The 23,044-nt window shown below is 44.0% G+C and overlaps 1 protein-coding gene across 1 annotated transcript in view; it reads left to right on the top strand.

The window, feature by feature from the left end:
- Positions 1-23,044, top strand: part of itga8 (integrin, alpha 8) — a 38,851-nt gene that overhangs the window by 10,383 nt on the left and 5,424 nt on the right. The window contains exons 9-24 of the mRNA XM_035163203.2: positions 468-511; positions 1,960-2,016; positions 2,171-2,223; positions 2,313-2,518; positions 5,634-5,831; positions 10,266-10,311; positions 10,546-10,653; positions 14,574-14,629; positions 15,037-15,194; positions 15,297-15,428; positions 16,163-16,230; positions 16,759-16,906; positions 17,588-17,680; positions 20,816-20,895; positions 21,340-21,420; positions 22,662-22,767. Of these exons, the coding sequence (XP_035019094.2) occupies positions 468-511; positions 1,960-2,016; positions 2,171-2,223; positions 2,313-2,518; positions 5,634-5,831; positions 10,266-10,311; positions 10,546-10,653; positions 14,574-14,629; positions 15,037-15,194; positions 15,297-15,428; positions 16,163-16,230; positions 16,759-16,906; positions 17,588-17,680; positions 20,816-20,895; positions 21,340-21,420; positions 22,662-22,767 (1,634 nt within the window). The remainder of the gene's footprint in view (positions 1-467; positions 512-1,959; positions 2,017-2,170; positions 2,224-2,312; positions 2,519-5,633; positions 5,832-10,265; positions 10,312-10,545; positions 10,654-14,573; positions 14,630-15,036; positions 15,195-15,296; positions 15,429-16,162; positions 16,231-16,758; positions 16,907-17,587; positions 17,681-20,815; positions 20,896-21,339; positions 21,421-22,661; positions 22,768-23,044) is intronic.

Genomic DNA, 23,044 nt, shown 5'->3' with positions numbered 1-23,044 from the left:
ACACATGCCTGTTGATGTGATGTGTTGTGTTGTGGTACGAAACTTGTTGTGGTCGTGTTCCCCGACCAATCTTCAGACTGGGGAACTGGTTGTAACTGGGAGCTGGTAGTGAAGATGGAGCTGGGAATTGCTGGTTTTAAAGGCTCGTGGTTGGGCCTGTTGGCTGGAGCTGGAGGGCAGGAAGGGGGGACTCTGTCTTCTCTCTCTGGGTGGGACCCTCAGATCGTCCCCATAACTCTTCAGCACCGCACTCATCAATCAATACACAAGTAGAGTTGAGAGCTCCCAGTGTGTTCTCAGTCACACTCAGATGTTCTGACGGGGAATGGGGGGTGGGCTTCGTAGGGGGTTTAAGGGTTTAGGCCTTTGTCAAACCTCTGTCGAGCCTGTTCTTCCTCTGTAAGTCCTTCTCACACATGTGCACACGCTAATTTAAATATATCTGTCTTTGTTTTCATGTTTTCCAGAGCTGATAGCTGGAGTCCCGAGAGGAGCACAGAACTTTGGATATGTGAGTAGCTGCAGGCGGGCGAATTTGACAAAAGGCAGAAGAAGACATTTCAGCAGCAACGGCATTGCTCTGAGTTTAAACAAAACAAATGCACACATGGCTTTACAGTGCACAAATGGCCAGTGAGTGTTTTGATTAGTAGGAAAATGACGTAAATCATGTGTGGTGGCCTTCACAGGCACCAGATCTCAGAGCCAGTTCAACACCTATGGGAGTGGCACAGACTCGAGGAATAAATAGCAAGTGAAGCTTGTTCTGCAGGATAGGAATGACTGTGCATCTTATTATGGTATGTTATGTCTGCATAATGTGGGACATACAATAATAAGTGCAGGAGATATTAGAGACTGTGTGTAGGCTTGAAGGGCAGATAGACTGAGTGTCTACTGGGAGACTAAGAGAAGTCAATCTTTCCCGGGATGACAGCTGCTCAGTACTCTACAGTATGGAACACAAACATGAATCAACATGGATTTAACAAATACTGTATGTGCCTCTATGCATATACTGCAGTGTGTCTATAGTTGTCTTATGGGAATTTGTCCCCGGGGCTGGCTGTGTCAGTCCTCCCTAATGACACACAGCTTCCGCTTCATGTGGAGGGGGGTGACCCCACCTAACCCCACTAACCCTTCTCCACACACACATGACCCCTAACACTAACCTGCAGTGCAACCGCAGGCCTCACCGCACTGCACACACGCACACACTACATCAGAGTGTGTTTTATGTCTGGTCTGGCTGTAGCTGGTGCACGACTGCTCCTTCCTGTACATGCAGTGCCCTGTGAATGTCATGGAGATCGGGGCCTGTAGCGCACCGTCGGAGTCGTGTTAGAAGGGATGCAGGTATAGGCCACATTAGAGGCAGTGGGGAAGCTGTCAGCCCTCATCAGGTTTCTTCTGGGACCAATCTGACAACTCAGAGTGCAGGAAAGTTGACGTCCAAGCTGGTGATTCAGTATTTGTGTTTACACATCATCATCTGTCTGTGTTCGTAAGTCTATCCCCGTTTAGTGTGTCTCTGAGACATCTGTGATTGGGTCAAAGCGTATCCCTCTGCATGTGTGTGCGTTTGAGCATGTGAGTGTGTACGTGCAGCCCCCCGGCTGTCTCCATGTGGTTGTTATTTTAGGTCTTATGAAGGAATTCTCAGCCCCCCGTCTTTCCCCACGACCCGGGTTAGGATGGGGGAAGGAGAGAAAGATGAGGGAAAAATGGTAAAGGCGCAAAGAGGATGGTGGTGGGGGAGGGTGGGGAAAAGAGAGGGATTTCAGTTGAATAAAAGCTTCTTTTTTTTTGTAATGCGGTTTCTGACTTTTTTTTTTTCTGCATTCTTCATGAGCCTGTTTGTCAGACCGCTTGGCCATGTTTACCCCTGGTGTGATTTAAATACAAAGCCTTGTGCTTGTGCCACACTGTGTTTAACAGCTTACTTGCTGGTTTTAGGTGGTAATGATCAACTCCACCAATCTGACCTTCATCCAGAACTTCACAGGCGAACAGGTAGGATCAGTTACACCCAACTCATCACTGTCACAGTCCGTCACATTGCAGGGCCTCATATCAATTAGTACACGATGGGCACTCACTGATTGGATTTTCATTTAACAGCATTGGATTCATGATTAAAAGTACAAATTTCTTCTCTGTCTCTCAGATGGCCTCGTATTTTGGCTACTCGGTGGCTGTCACCGACCTGAATGGAGATGGGTGAGTAGAAAACCAACTTGTCACTCCAGACGCATGCACTTGCTTTTTCTTTCCCCTGAAGGGTCGAAACTACTCTTCGTGTCCCCTAGGATGGACGACGTGCTGGTCGGGGCGCCCCTCTACATGGAGAGAGAGATGGAGAGCAAACCCAGGGAGGTGGGCAGGGTTTACTTGTACCTGCAGATGGCACCGCTCACATTCTCCAATCCCGTCGCCCTCACCGGCACGCACACCTTCGGACGCTTTGGCTCGGCTATAGCACCGCTGGGAGACATCAACCAAGATGGGTACAATGGTATGTTGAGGACCTGATTAAATTCATTGAAGAAATTAAAAAAAAAGCGATGTGAGAGAGATAGAAAAAGAAAGAGGAAGATGAGGAAATCCTTTGATATATTTTTGCTTCAGTGTATCGCTCTGCCTTGTGCTTGTCCGTGCACATGGAGGGGGGTGTTTCAGGTAAACACGATGGCGGACAAATCTATCTCTGTGTTTTGCAGAGGAAATCCTGTCAGATGCAGGGGCTCGAGAAAACCTTCAAGCTTCTCAGCCAATCAGGAAGTGTGGGGAAGAAAAGTTGTCTGAGTGAACTTGTTTCGTCCTGTGATGGTCAGGGTTAAGGCCATGTGTGTTTAAGCGTGTGTGTGTGTGTGTGTGTGTGTGTGTTGGGGTTATTTTTAACTCACCAGATGTGCCCTGAGATAAAATCATCTGGGAGTTTTTGTCCGGCTGCCCAGAGTTCATTCCTCTTCAATGTGTTTGTTTTATTCTCATATTGATTGGACAAAGACACGCATGCACACACGCACGCACACTTGTGCATACACAGAACAAACCATGCAGCCCGCAGCCCGAATGCCCTGTGTTGAATGAACCCACAAAAATGAATGAATGGATGCACATCTGGCCCTAGCATGCATCCCACTGATTTATGTGTTATGTATTTATGGACAGCATGTGTTAATGTGTGTCCCAATCCTTTTAAAACCTTTAACCATCGGGTCAATAACCACTGGATCCATACTTAAGCTTTCTCTGGCCCGAAACATAAACCACATGAGGCTGTGGGTCAGGATGTGACAGTGTCTGAGAGGTGTTGACATGGCCTTAGAGGGGAAGGAGCACCTCTGCCAGCTGCAGTGACGTGCACAGAGAGAATTTGTCCATATCTGTGCATGATTTTGTGAATGTGCATTACATACATCGAGTCACCACGGAAACATCTTGATCAGGGTTTTCAGCAGCTTCTTTTTGCTAATGTCAAACTCATGTCTTCAAGTGTACCTGTCCCATCGTGTGTGTCAGTGTAATCACTGACAGATCCCTTTACTTCCTGTGACTACATGGATCCTCTTCATCCTCCAATCGCAGTGACCTCATCACTCGATGTCCGAGATCTCCTCGTAAAAAGCAGAACCGTACCAATTTCCTCTCATCATCATGGTGACGTCGAGTGGAAGCTGTTGAAAACCTCTCATTTTAGCTAATCTATTCAGGAATGTGGCTTTGTTTTTTATTTTTATGAACCGACACACTGTCAGCATCACTGACCCCATTTTCCCTGCGAGTAACAGCCTCCTAGTTGGTCCCAGTTTTCATAGTGGGTGTTCCACAGGCTATTTTCCTGTGGATGTCTGCATTGTGTGGGATGTTGTTGAGCAATGCCTGTTAGTGACTTTCACATTATTTGAGGACTTTTTTTTTTTTTTCTCTTAGTTAGTTGTTTTTTTTTACTCTGCTATTCAGTTTTGTATACATACCCACGCATAGACATACAGACACATGCACTCACAGGCTCTTACACTTGCATACACACATGGTTGCATTTACCCTTTCTACCCCACAATCTGCTTCATGTGGAACGAGTTGTTTAGGCTGAGAGAGAGAGGGGGTCCGGAGACAAACAGGATGTCTAGAGGTGTTTGGACAGTTACAGTCTGCATGGACATTGAGAGGTTAAAGGCTAAATACTCAAAACTGGTTGTATAGTGAATCTGTGACCTTTTTATACCAGGACAGGCCCTTACGGGTATTATACAGGGGCCACATGCTGGTTGGCCTATAGCTTAGCAAAGAAACTGGAAGTCTTGGTAAGCTGTGAGCCGGGTTCTGTTCAAGACACCTTTTAAAGGTCACTAGTTCATATTTCTAGTATCCTGTAGCCTATTTCTCAGAGAAGAAAGTTTGGCTCAATCAACCCTATAACATCAAAATATAAAAACATAATTTTTACACTTACTCAGCTTAATGATGTAATTTCTTTAGGGAGATTTTACCTTTGTACAGAGCAAGGTGGTTTTAATAGTTTTCTTTTTTGTTAGTCTTTGACTAAGCTAAGTTGACTAGCTGCTACTTGTAGCTTCATACTTACAGAATAGATACAAGAACGGTATTCCTCTCACAAGACTTTCTTTTTTGCCATACTTTAGTTAATTATATCTGTCTGGGCATGATTAGCTTCGCTTAATAATAACAACTTGAATCAGGGGGAAACATATACTGAGCCCCTCAAGTCCCAAAAGATGAGGATTTTTATCTTGTGTGCAAAAGGTTATTATCTTGTGGCCACAAGATATTTACTTTAAGAAGATGTTAATCACTCAAATGCCCACAGCCACCAGATTTGTACCATAGCATGGAGTAATCAAGTTTTATTTTCACCTGGGAATGTCAAACAAACGAATGTTCTTGTTGCTCATAGAGACACAGGATTGTGGGCTCAAGATAAAAAAATATCTTCATCGGGACTTCAGGGGGTTCCATAGAAACAGCTTCAGCAAAAAATGAAAGAAAGAAATTCTGCCTCCTATTCTTTCATTAACCCTGTGCCCATTAGCTAAAGTTAAATCATACAGAGCCCCTAACGGGACATGGCGTGAATTATGCCTGAATATGTTTTTCTAAAATGAGGGTTGTAATCGAACCAGAAGGAGACTTTCTGCGTGGCACTTTGTAGACAGTCCCTGCCCACACGTCTAACTGCCTGCTGTGCAGATATCTGGTGCGCACATGCAATACTTTCTGGCATGCACAAAAAATGTTGTCCATTGTACTAGAAAAATTATTGCGTGCGCACCACAAACCTTCTCGTGCGCACCAGATATTTTCTTGAGTGCAGCACCCTTTTTTTGCCCATGTTCCTTAAGGGCTCCGAACAATCAAATGTTGCCCATACAGACCAAAAACACACACAATGACCTAAACTTTGCCCAGATGTCAAAAGAAGAGTCAAGATAAAAATATTAGTAGCATCAATGATATTGAGAAACGTTGTTAAGAGGCCATGGTCTCCACAGCCGGTAAAGGAAGGTCAAGCTTTTTCCTGCTACCTGCATGTTTTCCTTCGCTTCTGTCTCAAAGGGGCCTTAACCCTGCTGATGTCTAAAACATGCATGCGTGTCATCCCATAGACGTGGCGGTGGGCTGTCCATTCGGAGGCGAGGACCGTGGAGGCAGAGTATTGATCTTCAACGGTAACAGGGACGTATCCACACAAGGCTTGGTGCTGAGCCAAGAGCTAAGAGCAGCCTGGACCCCAAGTGGCAGCTTGTCGGGATTTGGATTCACTGTGAGAGGAGGCCAAGACCTGGACAACAATCAGTATCCTGGTAAATACTCACACTCAGCCTCTTCTCCACTCCACTCCCTGCGTTGTAATCAAAATTCCTTTTTACATTCCTTCGCTTCTCCACTTTCCTTCCACCTCCTCTCATTACAACCTCCCTTCTCCTTCATTCTTGACCTCCAAATTTCATCGTTCCCCCAATGCAAGCACTACTCCACTACCATCCCTATGTTCTCCCGTATTGCTTTCCTCCTCTGCTCTGGTAAAGTCATCAGTCCAGAGGAAGGGGGTATAGGGATGAGTGCCAGTGAACTGCATTCTTTGGGGATTTTTCAAAACTCAAGAAGGAGAGAAAACATAGGATGGAGAGAAAGAAAAGTATGATAATACATTAGCCACACGTTCATGTCTGCCAGACACTCAAGCCGCAGCCAATAGTGTGCACAATCAAAGCATTATTCAATCAAATTACATGCACTACTTTATGTGCTACCTACAGTACTTACTTTGCCAGACTCTTCCACCTTCTGACTGCATGAAACGTATTGGAAAACGCACTCCGATACGTAAGAGACCTGAGAAGGAGAGGATTTGATGTGAGTGGGAAGTTGTTTGTATACACAGGTTTTCAGTCAAGAAGAAAGGGGGCATTTGAAGCAAAGCAGGTCTGTAAAACCAATGTTTTACTACCTTATTTTCCCCCTAATTTAGAGCCATTCTGTTCTCAACATTACTTTGGCTTTGTGCTTCCACAGATTAGGCTGAAAAGGAGAATTTGTTTGGTTTTACCTTTTTCCCCTTTTTTTTGCCTCCACTCATTCAACCCCCTTTCCTTTTCATTTTGCTATAATAACAGATTATCTTCATTCCACAAACAGGATATCAAGGGAAATACACACACGTGGAACACACGCAGGTTCACATGTGCGGCTTGTGATCAGTTTCACTGGCGGACGCAGAGTGTGTGTTGAGCATGTGCCAGGCTGCAGGTCAAAGCTAGACCCACTGCAGAGATCCTGAATTTAAAAACATTATAGTAAATACACATCAGGGGTTTGCAGGTTGAAACTCAGGCTGGTCGTGTCCCTTTGGGAGGAGGAAGTGAGGTAGAAACTCACGGGTGGTTGAGCTCTCAGCCAACACACACACACACACACACACACACCATGTAAACACACACACACACACACACTCACAAATGTGCGTGTGTGTGCTCGTGTCGTCTGTCATTAGAGAGCTGGCTGGCGGAAGTGAGACACGTACACACATGGTGTGTCGTTAGCGGGGTAGTAAAGTCACACTGTTCAAAGGAGCCAGCGATGTTTGATCAGCATTATGAGAGGACTGCACAGGCGTCTGGGAGGCCGGCTCGAGCTGCAATATGCTCCCATCTATGCTCAATGTCATTAGTCCACTGCAGGAGCATTAGGAGAGAGAAAGGTGATGCTTAGACTCTGCTTTTAGCTTTAATTAGTTTCCCCCAGAGATTATGTCACGTATTTGTTCTTTTTATAACTTGCACTTTGAAAGCTAGGCATTACCGAACCCACACTCAGAATTAAATTCAATTAACCTAAATGAAGCAGGCATCTTTGGAGGCACAACTGTTTCTTACTGATGCAGGGGAGGCCACAAAGCGGGCTGGAGTTAAGGTTAGGGTATCTGCGTGGTGGTAGGGGATCAGATTGCCTCAGGGTGCATTTTGGGTTCAACCAAGGGGTCAAAGGTCAAAAACTAACAATGTTTTACCTGTCAATCACAGCAGCCTGCTGAGAGAGTCACAGGCACAGAGAGGTGTCAGGGTCAGGGATTTGGATGTGTGTGGGGGTGGGAGGTCATTTGGTCGGTAAGTAGGTGTAAAATGTGTTACTGGGCTCCGTAAAAAGTATTTCCAGCTCATTCTCATAAAAAGTAAGAAAAAGGAGAACAGTTTCTTGTTCCCTCATCATTAGTTATACACACCAAGTGTGCCTTTAAACAAAACCTTCCTTATTAAGCAATCCAAAGTAAATCCTCCACTAATTTGAACGGCCTATTCCCCTCGTCTGCAGTGTGAAAACTATCCTTTTCGTTACTAGAATGTAATCTGAGTGATTGAAATGTATGTATAATAGCTGACAGGTTATTGAATATCCTTCTAATAATCCCAGACATGCATTCAAACATTTTGAAAAAGCTCCTTTCCTCTTCTTATAAGCACCTCTTTTTCCTCTGAGTGCCATTGACCTTTGGCATTTCATCAGCAAGACCTTTCGCCTGAAGCCAAACAGGCAGTCAGGGCAGGCAGCCAGTGACAGCTTGACAGTCTGTCTAAACTCTGGATGGAGGTTGTGTTTTCACAGGCCGGGACAGACACCACCAGCTAAAGCAGCTTAGTTACCGACACTATACCTGCACCCAGAGCTGCCATCAGTGAGTAGAGTGTGCACAAGCCGGTTTGTCGGCCCGTTTGTGTGAGGGGATCGGTTCGTTGTGCCTCTGTGCATGCACGCACGCACGCAGCCTCAAATCAACAGTGGCAGTCAAGCTTTCCTGTGTGTAAGGAAAGGGGATTGACAAGGAAAGGAAAGTGGGCTGTTATTTGATTTAGCCCTTAGTGCAGCCATGAGCACGCGCGCACACACACACACACACACACACACACACACACACACACACACACACACACACACACACACACACACACACACACACACACACACACACACACACGTTTAACCCCAAAGGTGCCCTATCACCAAATCAGTCTCGTGTCATGCAGTAGTTTTGAGAGCAAACACGAGAGTCGGGATAATGAGCAGAGAGACAACCACTGTATTGAACAGACCTTCAGAGTTGTGGCAGGAGTGGAGTTAGATTTCCAGGTTACACAACTCCAATATCTGGATGAACGGAGGAATTCGGCCTGGGAGCGAGGAGGTCCCTCTCTGTCTCTCTCTCTCCCTCTGCTGAGAGTATACCTTGCCTCTGATGGCTTTAACAGATTGCAGTTTAAAGGCCAAGATCTGCAATCCTCTGCCCTCCTTTTCTTTCTATTATATCCTAATCTCCTCCTTCTCACCCCCTCCTCCCCTTTAGCGTACCTCTCCGGCTGCCCAGCAAAAAAACCCACATCTCGGGCTCCTTTCTCATCGCGGGCTTTTCTAGACAGGACATACACACAGTGCCACACACACTCAACGCAGCGACACAGCACACCCCAGGGGAAGAGGGACCAGGGCCTAACTGTTTAATGTTGTGGTTTCAGGGGGACTCTGACTGCAGCCAAAGGCAGAAACAGATGTGCCTCGCTCTCAGATTCAATTAGTCCCTTTCTTCTTGCATATGCAGAGGAGGAGAGACACAGCAAATGACAAGCACAGTCTGCGAGAGAACATTTCCACAAGCTTAGTGCGCAAATCTCTGAAGCTGGTTACCACAACATTTCCTACATAGCTGCTTCTGGTGCTCAAATGATTAACTGATAAAAAATAAGCTGATGAACTTTAAAAAAAAATTCAGTCAAAAAGTCTCCCACTTCTTATATATCGTTTTTTAATGTCATTATATTACTAAATAAAAGATTGACACACACTCAGATAATTTTTTTGAATAAATAACAGATTCATTTATGAAAATAATCATAGCTGTGGCACCAGTCGTGTCTCGCTGAGCAGCATGGGGTTGATCAGTCTTCCTCAGGATCAGCCAACTTTGTTTTCCTTCATCTGCCAGTGGTGGCTTTTATCCATTAAGTGCCTCCCGTCAGTTTCACATTGTTTTAATCAGCATGTGTGTTCATATATTGCATATGTGTGTGTGTGTTTCTGCGTGCATGTGGCTTTCATTGGTATGTGTCCCCTGACCGCAGCCATTAAAAGGCCGGCTCTATTTTAAACTCCGAGAGCCAATTAAAAGTGTGTGTCGATCACAAAAGCCATGAAAACAAATAAAAATCAGTATATAGAGGAGATCTGTGGCTGCTTACGATTAGGAGATGACTGTTGCGACGCGGGCTGCTCGGAATTGTTGTTGTTTAGCCAAATGTGATTAGAGTGACGTTAAATTTTGTAATGGCACTGGAATGCAACGTGGGGTCCCTGTCTCGCAGCACACATCCATGAGAATGAACACACACACGCACACACACACACATGCATTCATGATGAACTCACAAATGCACAAATTAACAAGTCGTGTTAATGACTTTAGTCTGAACCGGGTCATGTGTGAAAAAGAAAAGCATGATGATATCAGAAAGGTAATGCTATATCACAGTGTGTGTATGTGGATCTATGTGTAAGTGCACGTGCGTGTGCGCGTGTGTATTAAATGTGAGAAGTCTGTGTTTGATGGAGATTTCTGGAGACCTTGAAATCAGTCCCATCTGGTGCATTCTTTGAAGCTCTCCATTTCTCAGCTCTCCCCTCACTCTGTCTCCCTCTTCTTTCTCCCTCTTGTGCCCCCCCCCCCTCTCTCTCTCTCTCTCTCTTCGCAGATCTGATCGTGGGGGCGTTTGGCTCAGGCGAGGTGTCGGTGTACAGGTAAGAGAGAACAAGGCGTCTCTTTTTGAAGTGCGTCTCAATGTGCAGACATGTTTTTTTCAATTTGGGATTTTTTTGTGTGAAATTCCATTAGACACTCCCAAATTCCTGCACTCAAGATTGTGTGTGTGTGTGTGTGTGTGTGTGTGTGTGTGTGTGTGTGTGTGTGTGTGTGTGTGTGTGTGTGTGTGTGTGTGTGTGTGTGTGTGTGTGTGTGTGTGTGTGTCTGTCTAGATCCCGAGCTGTAGTGTCTGTGGAAGCTGCACTGAACCTGACACCCAGAATCCTGAACCCTGACGACCGACAGTGTCACCTGCCTGAGACAGACATCATGGTCACCTGGTAAGAGGAGCACGCTTATATATACAATGATAATAAACAGTGCTCTTCACATACTAAACATTATCAATGGAAAACTTTAAACCTCTCATTTGGGTGGCTCCTGCTGGCCCACATGTGTAAACCAATACCAATATGACATTGGCTTTCTCATAATATTAATAGATATTGGCTTTCCAAGTTGGAACAGAAAAAAAATGTAAACACTACATTAGAAAAAAGCACTTTTGGTCAGTGCTTCTAAATATATTACTTTGACCTCATTTTAGATTTGAGTTTTGGAAACTCATCCCAATGAGTGGACACTGTTATCTACCCATCTGTAGTGTGTTTATATTATTTCTAAAAATGTTTCAGTGTTGCTTTAATAGTCTGGTCTGAAGAGAGATTTTCCATTTTACAGACCTGATAGAATGTGTGGGCAAAAGAAATGAATGTATCCTACTTCGTGACTCAAGCTGACTTAAGAACACCACTGTCAATTAAAGCGAAATGCTTTCACAATAACTTTATATTAAACTGTTCCTCTAGCTCTTCACCACAGTCGACAATTTGACGTAATTTTTTCCAGCTGTGTGTTGATCCGCCACTTCCGTTTGGCAATGCATTGTGGGACCAACAAAAATCTTGCTAACTCTCTTCATGTACTTCTATGTTTGTGAGGACCAGTTTTAGTAATAGATGTTACAGATTACGGACATTTCTCCTCACAACTTTAAAGGTCTCTTTGAGAGTTAAGACTTGGTGTACATATTCTGTTAAAAGTCAAGTGTGTGTATCGTGTGTTTGCGTACATGTGCGTGTGTGTTTATAACTTAATGTAGTATAATGTATAGACTTTCACAAACTGACAGATGCGACAAATCACCTCTGTGTTCTAGATGTCTGCCATCGGCCGAGGTCTGTTTGTCTTTGCGTCTAACGCAATAACTGAAAAATCCCTCTCATAAAACCTGGACATTCAGATTTATGGGACTCTGCAATTAATTTGAAACTGCATAATTCTATTTTGATTACATTATTGTTCCTGTGGCTTTGAACAGCCTGGGGGTGGGTTTAGTCGAGGGGAGCGCGTCTGAAGTCTCCCGCTGTTTCGCCACAGCCTTTTGTTGCTTCTCACTTATTGTGCCTGGAACCGCTGCAGGACTGTTTGGACGGGCTAAGTGTGCTCGGCTAGTTGCCATCACGCTGTCTGTGGGTGTGTGTGTGTGTGCTGGAGTGTGTGAGTGTTGGCTGAGAGCGAAAGGGGAAAAGGGTTTTGGTCAAATTGAAAGAGCACTAAACTATGGAATTCTGTAAAAACAAAACTAAAGCTTATTTAAATAAACCACCATGAAGTTTGGGTTAGAGGTATGGAATCAGATAGGACGTAGGAGACGCACACACACAGACACACACACACACACATGCAGAGGGTTAAACAGCAGCTCTCAGAATTAAGAGATGTCTGAGACTCTTGTGTTTTAGAGGGGTAAAGACTTTTTGACATTTCCGTTGTTTCCCTGCGGTGAGAGCTGGAGAGAGGCATGATGGGAGGTGGCCCCAGTTTGTGCCTCTCAAGTATTACCGTTACATTCGAGTCTCAGGGTTAAACATTGGGTTTTCTGAAAAATAATTATCTGAGCATCATTGAAAAACCCAGGTCTTCTAACAATACTGACCACTACCCTGAGGGTATAGTTCCACAATCCTCAAAAAAAAACATTCTCACCATCTGGTTGAAAAACTGCTCGATGCACAGTGAGTTTTATTACAGATTGTGGAACTCTGCTTCATTTTCAAAATCCAAGCAAAATATATTTTAGCCAGAAATCCTCTCTCTGCCAATGTGAACTAAGATCACTTTTAACATTTATATGCTGATACAAACTAATGTGTTTTTTTTCTGCTTGCGTTTTACAGAAAGTGAAATGATATTGGTTATTTCTGGCAAAATTATTTAGGAAATAAACTCAAGAAATGGATTGATTGAGGACAGTGGACTTAAAGTTTTTATTCTGTTTTCAAAATTCTGGAAATACCTTCAGAACAACCGCGAGTGTTGTTAAAGCTGCAGTAAAAACTGTATTTTTATAGTATTCTACGATGGATCAAATGGTTATTACTGGTTCGTGTGTTGAATTGGTCACACGTAGTGATGGTCCAACAATTAATTAAAACTCAGCTCTGGAGCTTTAAATTATCTTTCTGCTGGTTTTTGGGTTCACAGCTTTACGGTTTTGATGCTGCTCTGCACCAGGAAACAGAAAACATAACTTGAGATATTTCCCTCAGGAGCCAGTAGAAACCAAAAACTTAGCTAAAAGAGGCCAAATATTAGACCTACATTAATCTGGTGACCAATGTGTCTACTACTTTAACTTAAGGTGATAATATGTCAAGATCATGTTCTCCAGCCTGTTTCTGCTGCCGCCCAAGTTGACAAAAAAACAGTTATTGCAGGTTTGAACAACCTTTTCTTTTTTTAGAAGATCAGATGCTCTTTGACTGTAGGAGTGGTGCAAAAGGAGGGACGGTCCCTTAATGACCAGTCTTAAATTGAAAGTTCCCACTCACTAAGCGGACCAGTAGTGGGGGGGAGGGGTCTGTGTGTGCGTATTTGCAGGGAGGGCCAGCTAAAAGTGCGTAGGGGTGGTGGAGCACAGATGCATTTTGGGGGAAAATTACATACAGTAATGAGCAAGCAAGGGCCCGAGCTGTTGTCAGTAATATGGGGGTAATTTCGGTGCTACACACACTTAAGTTCGACACATAGTGCTTATTAGAGTCACACTTGAGCACGCCCGTCCGACTACACAAAACGTGCTCACATGCTTACATGCAACACATATTAAACACACATGAAACCACCTGGAGAGGTTAAAATTACTTAGGGGAACAATTATTAAAAAAGAAACCTGTAGTTTATCTCACACACACCAGCTCACATCTGCAGAGCACGCATTTAGAGCTCATCACCATTGTGTCGTCTAATGGGCATTCTAATTATTAACAAACACACCAGCATCCACAACATCTGCGATCTGGTTGTCGGGGTCGGTGAACTGCAACCAAACAAAGTCATTTACCTCGTGCCTCATATTGCTGAGTGGTCGGTGGAGAAGCGGGAGGCTCTAATCTGTAAACTTCCTCAGATTAGTAGATATTAAGTCACTTTCCTGTTCGTGATTAAAGAGGTGATAAGACACAAACACATACACACTTGCGCATACATCCAGGCAAACTCACATAAATAGAGGAAATGCACAAATGTTGCCCAGTCTCCCATGTCTGTCTAATGGAGCCATTGTCCACTGGGTCCTGAGCATTATTTCCCTCTGTCCCCTGGAGCACAGGAAGGAAGAAATGCCTTGCTGAGAGGCAGTTTATTTATTTAGTTAGTTTTATGTAGCCTGGGGGTTTTCTTTGTGATTTTGTTATGTGGGCCGAGTGTAGTCAAAACTAAAATATATAAAATAATGAAATCATTGGAGCTTAGGGTGGGGTCATCATTCTATTACGGTATATAATGTATAGGCTTATAGATATCCTATGTATTTACCACACAACTCGTGCTGATTGTGTATAGAAATATACACTCATATGATAAAAAGACAACAGAAATGAATGTAAACCACAATTTGCCATAACCGATACAGATAATGGATGGATGGATGGATGGATGGATGGATTTTCAAATAAAGCTACAAAAGTCTAAAAATGATAAAGAATACAACGAAATCCATAACTTGCTCATAAACACAACACAATGTAAGTCTAACTCATGAGAGAAATCCCCGTAAAGATGAATTGAATACATCTTCTTGTCTTCTATAGGGACGGCAAGCGTGTCTTAATAATGTGTTAATCATGTAACATAGCCATCATTCTCAATCTTCTCTCTCTGTTTGTTGTTCTTTCCTCCTAATTTCCTCTTCCTGCAGTCTGAAGGTGGATGTGTGTGCAGCAGTGAGCGGTGTGGGGATCCCCAGCTCTGTGGGTAAGTGGCTGTGCACAGTGCGAGAGGGAGGGAGGTGAAAAGGGAAAAAGCTCAGTGGGTGGGACAGTGTAGTCACAGTTGTCAGAACCAGCTTCGTCAGACATCTTGTTAGATTTCCCTGCTCGGAGTCCGCCTGCTCTGCCACACCGATCAGAGCCGGGGACAAAGAGAGGATGAGGGTGGGAACGGGGGGAGTCAGACACAGTAAGTGGAGGTGTGAAGTACATTTTTCCACTGTGTAATGATGCCTATATGGCTCTCTATTATATAACCAGTGGAAAATCACATATACAGTATAGTCCTGCAGGCACACAAATGGTTTAGGAGTAGCCGCTTGGCTGGAGTTTCTTACTCACTCTGTCACTTCTCCATCCATCTCCACCTCTCTACCATTTCCTCTGGCCCAGACCTGAGAGCGGAGCTGCAGCTGGACTGGTTGAAAGGCAGCAGAGGGGGAGTAAAGCGAGTTCTCTTCCTGGAAACCCAGCAGCCTCAGCACAGGGGGATCCTAACGCTGGGTCGTAGCCGCCCACGTGCATGCCTGAGCTACACCATTTACCTGAAAGTGAGCAAACCACACCCGAACACAAATGAAGGAGATTTTGAATTTTGTTTTTTGTTTCAAAGAGGAGTCGGTCACACATGTGTCATCTTTTTTTCTTCACAGGAGGACGAAGAGTTCAGGGACAAGTTAACACCCATCTCACTGGCTCTGAACTACAGCCTCGCTCCTCCCCCACCGGGACAAAACCTCCCACCTGTCCTTAACCACTACAGCAGCACTTTCCTCCAAGAGCATGTGAGTATATATAACATATAACTAAACTAACTACTTTTTCTGTTAAAGTCTATTCTGTGCATGCAACATCTACTTCTTGTTTGTCCTTTTGTCTTTATCTGGGGTCTAAGGGGATAAAGTGTGTTGAAAATTATTGATTTTGCCTATAAATGACAAGTTCACAAATAAAAAATCTCTGCCTTACCTCTTAGGTTTTTTCATGCTCAACTTTTCCCAGTACAAAGATGGTTTATTGTCAATCAAACACCCAAAATCCAGAATTAAATGAACAGAAAATCAGGAGTCCCCTGTTCTACCAAGAAATGAAGGATTTAATGCACAACAAAAACATAGCTTTTGACCAACTTAAAACTTTGTGTTTGTTTGTTGTGCACATTCCAGGCTTTCATTGTGTGTTGTAATTGAAACACATGACACATTCAGTTAGTTAGAGTAACTAGAGCCAAAGGAGATTACACCAAACCTGACTTCATTCTGAAGCTGGGCACAGTATATATGTTCTGTGGGTGCAGCAAAAAGCCCAAACCCATCAGCGGCAGATTCATTTCGCTGCCAAGACCTGGACAACATAACTCCTAACACGTGTGTGTGTGTGTCTGTGCTTTTACATCACCTGATTCCTGGTGTGTCCCAGTTACGTTTTCTTCTATTTGTCATGATGATACCCAGGGTACCTTAAACATTTCCTCATGACGACCCCCTCTCCTGTGCCCCCTCTTCCTCTCTCCTCCCAGGCCTACATTCTCCTGGACTGCGGAGACGACAATATTTGTATCCCCGACCTGCAGCTCTCTGCCAGCATGTAAGACCGACACGGCCACGCCCTCTGACCTCAACCTGTAAACACTCGACACTTCACATGGCCAAACACAGACACACATGCACACACACACACACTCACGCTGAAGAAAATATGTCTGTTATCCTTCACACAATGAGCAGAGTTTACACCGAGGCTGCTCACGTTATAGTTCCATTTACCTTGCGTTTGTGCATTAGCCTCGTCTCTAGTGTTTCCAGCTGTACGATATCGCCATGGCAGCGTAACACAAACATCCTGTCACCGTGGACTGACTGACACATGCACATTGTTGGGGTTGTTGTTGGGGTCAGGGGGGATCGCATTCTTTGCAGCTGTGTGAATTAAACTTGAAGTCCAATTCTCAAAACTACATTTCACAAAAAACACAAGACAGATGATGTTTTTTTTTTATGAAACCAGTGTTGGTGTGTAATTGTATGTGTCCTCTGCATGACTGAAATACTTTCTTTTCTCTTTTTACACTGTTCTCCCTTTCAAATAAAACACACACCACACACACACACACAGAGACCATTCAGAGCTGGTGATTGGAGATGACAATCTGGTCATGTTGACCATCACTGCGGTGAACCGAGGAGAGGGAGCCTACGAGACAGAGCTACACACACTGATACCACCAGAGGCTGACTACATCGGAGTGGAGCGCAGGGTGGAGGTAAATACACACACACACGCACGCACACACACGCACACACACACACACACATTTGTCTGCTTACATCTGGTTTGGTGTTCATGCTCATCAGTGTGGATATGGAAAATAGACACATAAGACTGTTGCAGTTCTCTCATCAGTGTTTGAAGCATGTACCAAGTGAGCATATAGCAAAAGGAAGTGAGCTATTTGAGGCAGCGTTTACAGTGCGACATCACTTCCTGTTGTGTTTGGCGTGATTGTGGCAAGGCTATCAGCAAGGTATGCTCTACTGGAAACCGCCCAGAGGACCCTATTATGATTTACAAGCTGCATTAGTGACCACGGAAGTGGAGAGGGTCAACTGCTGTATGTCCGTGTGTGTGTGTCTGTTTATGTCCGTGTGTGTGTGTTTGCCCGTGTGTGTGCGTTAATGAGTGTGTAATGGGGCTGTTTGATTGATGAGGTTGTTACTGTCAGATCATTCATCACTCCACCTCTCCCAGCATTCCCCCACCCGCCTCTCCCTCGTTCCCGTTTTTCAATCCCTCGCTCCCTTCCCCCTTTTGATGCTGTTACACTTCCCTCCCTTTTCCCCTCTTGACTCTAACTGCTCCCTGTTGTCACTTTCATCAACTTTTTTCCTTATCATCTCACCAACTGTCCTTCTTCTTCTTCTCTATTTTCTTCTCTCCTCTGTAGTCTCTGTCTCAGCTGAACTGCGAGTACAAGATGGTCAATGATTCCAGGATGGTGGTGTGTGACCTCGGGAACCCAATGGTAGCCGAGACTGAGGTGAGTTTTTACACCCACACACACTTTTTTTTACCAAAAACACCGCTTTCAGCCATCAACTCTAAGAACCTGCGACTGTTACTCGTCAGGTTTAACTCGCACCGACTGATGGCTTCCAATGATTACTGATCACCACCTGGACCCTCGTTCCACACACCCCGACTCCCTTGACAATGCTCCAAACTCGGTTTCCTCATAAGTGTGTGTGCAGCGTGGAATAGTAATCCATGCAGCTCGCGGATAGCTGACACATGCAGGAAGCCACAGCTTCGTAAAGTAAAGAGTGGGGCCTTCCGTCATGAGACTCCACCACGTTAGTGCACGTATGTGAGTCACAAAGCATGTCAAATTTAGTGTGTTATTTGAGTAAGTGTGTGTGAATTGGGTGAAATGTTGGGTTTCTCTAAAGGTGTCAAGGCCACCACAGAGGTGGGTTTGAGCTCTGGAGGTGACACGCAGCATTCTAATAAATCAATTATGTGGTCATGTTTCACCGCTGGGGGGAGGAGCACAAAATAAGGCATGTGAAAGGGACAAGTCATGTGCATGTGTGCATGTATGTGTGTGTGTGTGTGTGTGTGTGTGTGTGTGTGTGTGTGTGTGTGTGTGTGTGTGTGTGTGTGTGTGTGTGTGTGTGTGTAAGTGCTCCACAGCTGTCCAGATGTTTCCCATATTTAACTTGCCCTATTGGACATTCAGGAATCCCAGGGCTTATGCGGAACATACCGTCATGTACCCCATACAGACTGTGGTCAAATTGCGCAGCTCAACAATTCTCATTATTGAAGTTCAGTCCTTGTGCCACATGACACAGCTGTGGTGCCTCCATCAGTGTAGGAGGTGCATGCCTGCAGGAGAGCTGTTCTTGGCTCCGGTATTTGGCTTCAGTACCGTCTGCCTGACTTAGTCTGGGTTGCTTTTCTTTCTGTCCTGGTCTTGATCTTTACTTTAGATGTAGCTTAGCCACATCGCTGTAAGTCTATGTCAAAGTTTTGATAGTGATCGATAACAATCAAAAGACAATACCACGACTACAAAGCCACAGAATGTTTTTAAATGGAGGAAGTCTTGATCCCAGTCTTATTGATGGAAGGAAACACTGACATTTAAGAGCAGTTGCGGTTTAGAGTCAGTGTGCGAGAATAACTGAGCTCATTAGTGCTGTCCACACTCATCGCACCGAACTGTGATGATGATTCAATTCTTCTGTTTCTATAATAATAACAGTAGCTGCATGATCCTTTCTGTGGAATCCTATTTTGAAGATAAGATTATATTTTGTTATCGCTCTATAAAAGTACATGATGTATATTTAAATCAGTGGAACATTGTCCATTGCATTTAATGTGAAGTTTATGACACTGTACATGTCAATACTGGACAAATATTCTTATTTAAATTGTGATTTCGTACCAACATTCCTACATTTAAAGTGATGTTATAAGACTTGACCATTGACACTCGACTATGGGATAATGGTAAATACTAGGGCTGCATGATCCTGGGGGAAATGAGAATCGTGATTTTCTTCCTTAGATTGAAGATCACAATTCTCTTCCGTTATCAGCAGGGTTTTCTTCTGGATTCCTTTCGTTGTTTCTGCCGCTGTCTCTCATTCGCTCTATGTCACTTCCATTTTTTTGCTACTCTGCATCACGGGAGGTAAATACCAGAGCAAATTAATCTTTAGTAGCAAAACCCCTGAACAACTTACAGAGGAACGTTGTGCTGTTTCTTTTTCTCTACATACAGTATGTCTCACTTTACGTATCTTCCATATAAACACACTTGTAGGCTGCCATAGGTTTTTATTCTTCTCACCGCCACAATAGTCTGTTGACTTTTAATTCATCCCAACTGATACTTATATGGTTGAGAGAAACTACAACAATGCCCATAGAAACTTCTCAAACCACAACTTCAGCCGAGACCAACTCTGTCAGTTTTGTTTCAATGAACCATTGTTTTTTAAAACGTGACGAAATACGCTGCTTGTGGCAAAGCTTTGTAGCTTCAAGGAGGGTAATAGACAAACACTGACTGCAGTTGTGTATTTAGCCATATTGTGGTGCAATGATAATTATTTGGAATACACTGTGCGTACAGATCAACGGTGGGGTAGAGTTTGACCACATTGCAAAAGTACTTAGAGAAAGTTTCTTTGGATGTTTTGACGATTTTTCTCCACCGTGAAAATGTGCCATTCATTGTAAAAAACCAGGCTAAATTCAAGCAGGCCACAGCTGCTGGTCTCTCTCTAAAGGAAAAAAGTAAAGTGTTTAACAGCTGCTTTTAAACCAGGGTTGAGAGTTGGATACTTAAAACACGGATTTTAAGAGTCATAGTTGACCTCTTTGTTCCACTGCCTCCTCAGACATCTTAGGTTGTCTTCCTCTTCCTCCTCCTCCTCCTCCTCCTCCTCCTTCCTCCTCCTCCTCCTCCTTTCTCAGTATCATAGCTGACAGTGACGTCTGCTCCTCTCTCTGAACGACTCATAACCTTCTCATTTGGTGTTTGTCTCCTCAGACGTTCCCTGCCAGGCTTTGTAGTCCCACCACACACCCCCTCACCCCCAACCCCAGGCCCGTCTTTTGAAGTGTTAGTGCGAGTCTGCATGCTGTCATTTCCCTCTCTGGACCATGTGTTTGACCTGTTGTTCAGCAGAGCTCAGACACACACACGTGCACGTACACATGCGCACACATACTGTTTGGCGGTGACAAGCACACACACACGTGCGCTGTCGTCGTACGCTGGACGATGGAACCAAATCCGGCACATGTTTTGAGTTACCCTGGAGGACAGGAGACTTAAACTGAGGAGAGACAAGCAACTTAACTGTAGCTTTTAAGTGTGTGTCTGTGTGTGTTGTCTGGATGTTCTCCGATTTAAGATTTCTGCTGATGTCAACACACACACACACACACACTGACACAAACATGATCTCCCGCCTCTGTAATAACAGCAGAGGATCTAGTTAACGGGGGTTTTACTGTATATTAGTGGACAGTTTAAGACCTGATGTGGCTTTTGATGTTCGGATGGATCTTAATTCTGCTCTTTCTTTCCTCCCTGTCATCTCTCTGCCCTCATCTTTCTCCCGTCACATGTTTGTTTATACATCCGCCTGCCCAGCTGTCTGTTGGTTTGAGGTTTGCTGTGCAAAGGCTGGACGATGCCGGACCGAAAATCAGCTTTGAGCTACAGATCCACAGGTGACACACCCACCGACAGTCACGCACACCCCCCTGCAACCGCCCACTCGCACACACAAAGAGCTGTTTGTCTTTCTTCTGAGACATGTAAATACGTCCTGTGTCTGCCCCCGATCCTGTCACTGTCTGTGGTTTGATGAAACTAACTGTAGCGACAGGGGAAGACAGACGTCCACTGTTCACTGTTGCTTCATTGTGTTCAATTCGACACAGAACATCACTAGACCGTACATCAAGTCCATGGCCGGAAGAATTCCTCATGGAGTCAGCGAAACATAAAAACGCAGCTTCATCATGTGCTTTTCTGAGACTTTGGTTTCACTCGTATTTTTTATCGCAGCCTCCTGTGTGATGTTTCTAAGTAGACACAGATTGTGGAGCCCAGTCAGAGCGGTGTGTGTTTTATATTATGCTTTACATTTAATATAAATTCCCTCTCTACAGCTCCAACAAAGATAACTCCAACAGCAACCCAGTCAGTTTGAATCTGTCCATCGTTGCCCAAGCTCAACTGGATTTACGTGGGTGAGTCAAGCATCTTTTGCATGTGACAAGAGTGTGGCGTCTGCACCAGGAAGCGGTGACATCATGCTTTGTTGTTTGCGCGTCTCAAAGATAAAACTGATCTGGTTTCAGTCTCAGCTTGTTGGGTGTTTGCAGGACATCCCTTCGCCTTTTGAATCCACGGAGCCTGTTTATATACAGATGGAAAACAGCATGAAAACATAAATATCAACTAACCATGTGCACATGGGATACGTAGGAACCTTTGACATGGACGTTGATGCCCATATGGCCGCTGACACACACTCACACACACAATAACACACACTTCAAAGCATGGAGCCTTGCATGGCGTTGTTTGGGTGTGGTCACTTCTGTGCACACAAGCAGAAGGGGGACCTGGGATGAGGGAGATGAGGACATACAAGTTTGCCATGTGAAACTGCTCTATCTCAATCTAGAATTTAAGTTTCAAATTTCAAATCCTACTTCACCATTTTTAATATACACCGTGGTGGTATTTGCTCAAATCTGATGGGACTTGTCCACCTCAAATTTAAATATTAAGATAAGTTTAAGAGGTAAGATTTTAAACCCATTTAGCTTATAAACATTAAACCACTACAGGCCATGAAATCTTCAGTTTAGCATTGTTAAATGTTGTAGAATCATCAGCTAAATTTAATATATAATGTATTTAAATATAAAATTACCAAACTGGCATTTTAAGCATTATTAGTATTTATACTATTAATGATAGAATTAGCTCTGTAGATATATGACATGTATATATATATATATATATGTAAAACATGACAACTGTTAAAGGATACACTCAGATTTTTAAGTCAATCTTACCATTACACTGTATGTTTGAAATGTTCCCTTCTTAGTGTAACTTGACCATAAAAAACAGACCATAATAGGCCCTTGTTGGTTTCTTTCAAATAAATGTACTCTAAAGTTCAACTGATCAATCAAGATACACATATTAAATATTAAATCATTTCTAAGTTATAACCCTTTGTGTTTTACTCCTGAGTCATGGTGGAAGGACACAATCTGGTTGCCAGTTGAAGGCTTGTAACACAGGAAATCAGGCCTACATACAACAACCAGTGTCTGTCACAGCGAGGCAGATGAATGGTTACAATGACCAATTACATCTGTCAACATTCATACAGAGAGTTCGTTAAGATTGACTCTAAACCTGTTCATGTGCATATGCTCCAGTATCACTGAGCTGTTTCTCCTCCCTCCAGGGTGTCTCACCCCTCTCAGGTGGTGCTGCCATTCCCGCGCTGGGAACCCAAAGAGAAGCCTGTCAAAGAGGAGGAAGTGGGACCACAAGTAACTCACATCTATGAGGTAAATGGAAGCAGGGCATCTGTGTATTGGTTGGTTGGTTGGTTGGTTGGTTGGTTGGTTGGTTGGTTGGTTGGTTGGTTGGTTGTTGTTATCAACATTGTGAGATTGGAGATTCTTTGACATTTTCACCAGTTTCCCAGGAAATAATTCATGGATCTTGATGAAAGAAAATCTGTCACACATATAGGGGACTGGTATCTATGAGTGTGTGTAATTTGATGCAGCTTGATTGCAATTTAAGGGGCTGTTGGGCCTTGGCAAAGGAATGTGCTCAACC

The sequence above is a fragment of the Hippoglossus stenolepis genome, chromosome 8 (assembly GCF_022539355.2).
Source record: "Hippoglossus stenolepis isolate QCI-W04-F060 chromosome 8, HSTE1.2, whole genome shotgun sequence".
NCBI classification, from domain to species: Eukaryota; Metazoa; Chordata; class Actinopteri; order Pleuronectiformes; family Pleuronectidae; genus Hippoglossus; species Hippoglossus stenolepis.
The sequence above is the reverse complement of the archived record's forward strand: the minus strand, read 5'-3'. Positions and strand labels throughout refer to the sequence as shown.